This window comes from Anneissia japonica, unplaced genomic scaffold (genome assembly GCF_011630105.1).
Source record: "Anneissia japonica isolate Jap-2015-1 unplaced genomic scaffold, ASM1163010v1 scaffold1239_len605302_cov174, whole genome shotgun sequence".
NCBI classification, from domain to species: domain Eukaryota; kingdom Metazoa; phylum Echinodermata; class Crinoidea; order Comatulida; family Comatulidae; genus Anneissia; species Anneissia japonica.
The window spans coordinates 550,930-556,955 of NW_022748776.1; the positions used below are offsets into that span (position 1 = coordinate 550,930).

Here is a 6,026-nt window from a genome sequence, read left to right on the forward strand (position 1 = left end):
TGTTTGCATGATGTACACAATTAAAATATGAACGAACAGATAGGTACCGGTAAATGAAGAACTATGCTCGAAACCTTGTATTATTTCGAATTAATTGGCAATATCGTGCTTTACAATATTTTTTAGTTATTTATCTGTTCATACATTGCCTATGCAGCTAACTCTCGGTTTATTTGGATATTTAAAATGTAAACGAACAGAAGTAAAATACAACAGGAAATATTCATTAAATGTAATTAATTGCGCTATCTTGTATCCTACTATACCTTTAATTATTATTATTAAGCCTATTATTATTATCATTATTATTATTATTATTATTATTATTATTATTATTATTATTATTATTATGTTAACATAATATTAAAACATAACACATTGTACATATTTGTGTATCCTACTTTACGTATATGATAACATTATGTGATAATCAAGAACATCACATAAGCATATTAATGTTATTTTATAATTGTGATATTGATCAATAATCATCAGGCCTAACTGTAATTTTAGTTTCAGGGTTGTATTGTTTGTATAAGGTACATCATTAAAATATGAACGAATTTTACTTTAATTAAGTGTATTTTATATTTGGGCGTTGTTGTTTTTGTTTTGAAATAATTAAAAAATAAACGAATCAGTAAAGACCGGATTACATAGGCCTACGTTTTACCTATAAGGTACTGGAAGCAACTTCAATCCGTGGAAAGGTAAGTCAAGATTAACTTTATTTTCTACTAGAAATTATTCTTAGTAATACAGTGAAAGGTCTTAGTAATACAGTTCTTAGTAGGCCTAATACATTAAAATCGTTGTTGGTAGTACATTAAAATCGTTGTTGGTACACAGCATGATGTTATTCTTATATGCGTATTAACATTTAAATTTTTTCCCAGGACACACTGGTGGATAGTTTAGGCTATGAGTACACCAAAAAAAGTCGACAGGCTAGGCGAAGACCAGCCGTTACTTGGAGGTGTTCACTGCGAAACAAGAACGTGACGTGTCGAGCGACTGTTATGGAGAGAAATGGGGGTTATGTTCGAGGAAGACAAGATCACATTTGTGATATGATTCCAGGTATTAATGTTTTAACGATTACTTTTTATTCATCCATTTTATTTTAATATGAGTCCCCGCATCTCCATACAATGACACTTGGTCCGAATTACGTCGTTAACAATGTGAAAACATATAATTTTGTTCTTATCCCAAATTGTTCATTGCCATCACTTTACATCTTAGCTTAATTAGAAGACTTCTTCCCCTCAATATTTTTTTTTAATATAGTGCAAACACTCAACATTTTCAGGTCGTGAAAAGGTGGCAATAATTCGTAGAGATCTGAAGGCACAGGCAGTAGAGAAACCCTTGGACCCGGCAGCTGAGATGGTAGAATTGTAAGACTGCCGCCGTTTAAAGATGTACGGTATCGTTTCCTCATGGAAATGACAAAAAGATCATAAAAATAATTTTGAAATCAACTTGCTCATTGTATTATAATTTAATTAGATACTAAGAGATTAAATATAGCACTACATTCATCGCTACCAAAACCGGCAAACCTTGCTTGCCAGACAAACCACAAAAGGAAATTGACAAGACCCAACCAGCCAAGGACCTCGACTTTGAACTAGACGACGACCACATCGCTCCCGGGTTCCTCAGAGCAGACGTTAGTGTTGATGAACTCGGACATATTTTGTTTGCAACTGGCGACATGCTGCATCTTTTGGAGAGAGCAAGAGTGTGGTAAGTGTATGTATAAACGATATACTGCACAGTATATATACTGTCTCTTATACACATCTATAGTATTATTATCTGTCTCTTATACACATCTAGATGTGTATAAGAGACAGGTATAGGCCTATGTGTGTATATATAGGCCTATATATATGTATGTATACTGTATATGTATATGTATATATATGTTTATGTATGTGTGTGTATATATATATGTATATATATATGCAAGTACAGTATGTATACCGTATGTATGTTAAAATAACATTTTATTAAATTTCTTCACAGGTACCTTGACGGCACATTTAAACTTGTGAAGGAGCCGTTTTACCAGCTTTTCTCAATACACAGCTTCATAAAATCTGGTACAGCACAGAAGCAGGTGCCGCTCTTGTTCTGCATGTCAGGCAAAAGGAAACGTGCTCGGTGACAATTGGTGTAGGCTTAGGCCTAGGCAGGATCGTTTAGGCCTCCCCGAACAAATTCGACCGCGATGTAGGCCTATGGGACACTTTGTGTTTATTGTATGTTCTCAGTCAATTCGATTCATTGAATGATTACTAAATATCCTATTCTGATAATTATATGATAAATATGCGTATTGACTTAAAAATTATATAAAGACTGTGGGGAGGGAAGACTATTCTACACTAGGACCTACTTACTATGTGGTTTAAAATAAATTGAAATTTTTCTTCTCAAAACAAAAAAATCACCCCCCCCCCAAAAAAAAATTGAATAGGCCTACTGTACCATGACTGTACATAGTCTAGGCCTACTTACACTATTATTTTGCCGTTAAGAAACAGGTCTCTTAACTTCACAATCTACAATCATTGACAAATATACATTAGGCCTAAACAAGTTTATTTTGTAGTTTATTTTGCTTTGGTGTATTGTGCTTAACTTTTTGTTTTTTATCTATGTTAAATTTGTGATTAAGTAATTCATTTAAAGACTTCTTGTCATATTTCAGTTAAAACAAGTTTTATTTGGATGCGCGCAGAAAGAATGTTGATATGCGGAAAAGTAAAATTAACCCCCCACCCTTCACCCAAAAAAAAAAATGAATAGGCTTACTGTACCATGACTGTACATAGTCTAAATTTGTGTTTAGTTTTTGCGTACAAAGGAATGTACACACCCGCAGGGTTCTGGTTTACTAAACCATTAATGTTCCATGTTTCAATCTTAACTTGTTTGATAATTTTTGGGCGTTGACCTATTTCCTATTTAAGCTGTACAATTTTCTCGTTTACAGTATGATACGTAAAAATATCATTTCCTAAATAAAAACATAAAAAGTAACACAAAGGTCAAATTATTTCCATATTTCCATTGTGGTCCTTTAAAAAATTAATTTCTTCTAAATATGATTTCATAACAACTAAAATATTTGAAGATACAAAAAAAAAAAAACACTTTCATCTTATTAAAAAAATTCATATCATAATATAAAATTCCAAGGATAAAAACACAAAAAGTAACACAAAGGTCAACTTATTTCCATTTCAAAATACAAAAAAGCTCAAAATTTCTAAGAAAAACCACTACAACTATTACTGTAAATATTTCCTCTAAGCATTTTTTAAGATGATCTTTTAATTTTCTTTTAATTTAGTATTATTGTATGTAATACATGTTTTCGAAATTATACATACATGTTTTCGATATTTGTGTATTATTTATGTGCGAAACATAAAGTGTTTTTGACTTAATTAAGTCAAAAGGAAACAATTATCTGTTCTCTTGTCTTGAAACAAAAAATTGTTTTAACAATCCGTTTCTAATATCCTACAACAGCAAGAACTGCAAGGTATACCTACCTTCCAAGATAAAAAAAAATATATGAGCACAGCACACAAACCAAGAAATTTATGTTTTCTAGATGGTCGGAAATGCACTGTACTGTATTCTAAGAAGGTTGTTAATAACATTGGATTTTTCCAAAATTAAGGCTTCCGCATTAGTAGCATGATGACAACGATACGATGATGATGACGATGAGTGATGATAACGATGACTATGAAGACTGTGATGCCTGATGATGATGATGACGTCGACAGGGACGAGGAGGTAAAAATATAATAAACGTAAGATATGTTTTTTGTATAATCCAGATACCTAAAGAGGCTCCAGGTAAAGCAGGGGTTGTATACAGTAAGTGCAACAAACCCAAACACTTAGCTATTGCAATCAGCGTCGGGATGAGTAGGAAACAAGCAATAAAAGTGATGTCAACATTAGCATCTTATAGAATAAAGATCCCAGTCACTGTCTTTGTGTACAGTGAGTTTGCTGAAGAATGGCCCGATCTTGTCAAATCATGGGCAACAGTTTATGACATTGCACTACGTGGAAATCATCCATACCCAACCGGTCATTTTGAAATGATGGCTACCAATTGGATTCGAGAAACTGTAGTTAGTTCAGAAATGCGTCTTCGTGAACTCGGCATAAACCCAATATTCTACTCGCCTAATGAATATGGCGGAAACGTGAAGCAGCAACTTGAACATCGGGGATTCAGAATCGTCAAAGCAGCTGTGAACTTCCCGCCTGAAGCAAGTGAGTAGTTGGTTTAATCATTCTTTGTCAATTATTAATTATTCGCTTAAACAATTGAAATACCAGCACACATACATTAATACCAATGATGCCTTTAGCATCTAGTACGGTAAATCATAGGAAATATTACTGTATTCAAATTATGTTTTTGCTGCTTAGCAATGAGAAAATAAATAATGTATCATAATACTGTACTGTATTTTCTATTGATTTATACATTACTTGCATTCTCAGTGCAAAACCCGATCGCAGGCAGTGCCCCTTTTTTGCACGCGTGCCCGTTTTGCAAACTGCAGGCAGTAGACGCGGGCAAAACTTTCTTTGACTTTTTCGGCATGCTGTATTGTACAGACCGCGGGTACTGTGGGCGAACTGCATTTATAACATCACGTTCCAGGCCCGTAGCCAGGGGGGGTTTTATGGTTCGTGCGAACCCCCTCAAATTTTTGAATGAGTTTCACTCGGACGGAATGTCTGTTTTTAACTTACCCAGCATTAAATCAAAATTTAGCACCTAATTCATTATTTGCTCACCCGTTTTTAAGTTATAGCCTGCGATACAAGCCTACATTCATAGAATATCTCAGCTTCAGAAGTTCGGAAATTTAAATTGAACGCGACTCCGGCAAACCATGACTTTATGATAGCTCACATAAGGATGGAAATATTATTCCCTGTGATTTACCAGCTGCTACCTACAAGCTAATACGTAGCTAAGTGTGAGCCCTCAAATTGTATGAAGGGAAAATACTATAGTGATGATCGGTAATGACATCGCACAGGCTTATGTGCTCTAAATGGTATGACGATTTCGGGTTCGATTCTCACCTCTTTTTTCATACAAATAAGGAACTTTCGTTGATGAACTATGTTTGATACGATTTATACCTTCATGTTCCTATATATTTCAGGTCCGTACGCAGGATTTTTATTGGGTGGGTGGGAATTTGTAGAGTGAACCAAAATGGCTTCGGGGAGGGGGAGGGGCGGCGCTTAAGTAAAACTCCTGCTGGGGCTGAGGGAAGAAAATTTATGATTATGGTACCACCAAATATAAATTTCTTTTCTTTTAAAAAAAAATGGACAATTTTTTTTTGGGGGGGGGGGACCACTACTGGGAATAGTGCAGCACAGTGTAGAAGCACATATACATTTAGGGAAAATGACATATTCCTTCATCGCTGCTGCTGCTGTGGATGGACGTTGATTAGATGATCCAGAGAGCTTCCTTAACAATCGCACAATAATCTGATATATTTGTCTAGACAACCAATGATTATTCTGTATTGTTTTTGACGTTTCTTTGTGTACTATATATTTCATCCTCTGATATTCACCATGGTGAATGGTACAAAGGTCTAAATCTGCAGTATCAAGATGATTACCAAGGGGCCGTATGCGGGTCTTTAGGGGGTGGGGTGTATGCGGGTCATTAGGACCTTAGTGGAGTAACGTCACGACCCCGCAATACATATAGTTTGATTAGGGTTAGGGTATGCAGGTGACTAGTACCTTAGTGGAGTGACGTCCCTACTCCGGGATGCATAGTTCGTTTAGGGTTGGGTATGCGGGTCATTAGGACCTTAGTGGAGTAATGGCCCTACTCCTTGATGCATAGCTTGATTAGGATTGGGATATGAGGATCATTTGGACCTTAGTGGAGTAACGTCCCTACCCCTTGATGCATAGTTACCATTAAGATTGCAGTGATC

At 35.3% G+C, this 6,026-nt stretch overlaps 1 protein-coding gene and 1 long non-coding RNA gene across 2 annotated transcripts; both read left to right on the forward strand.

Annotated features, from left to right (window-relative positions):
- Positions 1–342: 342 nt before the first annotated feature.
- LOC117120952 lies at positions 343–1,529 on the forward strand. Its single transcript, XR_004447448.1, has 3 exons — positions 343–1,080; positions 1,313–1,400; positions 1,513–1,529. It is a non-coding gene; the product is annotated as an uncharacterized LOC117120952 (long non-coding RNA).
- Positions 1,530–1,531: 2 nt separating this feature from the next.
- On the forward strand, positions 1,532–4,308 carry LOC117120951 (the record flags this gene model as incomplete). Its single annotated transcript, XM_033266048.1, has 3 exons — positions 1,532–1,752; positions 2,035–2,270; positions 3,867–4,308. Coding segments are annotated over 2 exons (363 nt in total), but the record flags the coding sequence as incomplete, so codon positions are not given.
- Positions 4,309–6,026: the final 1,718 nt, after the last annotated feature.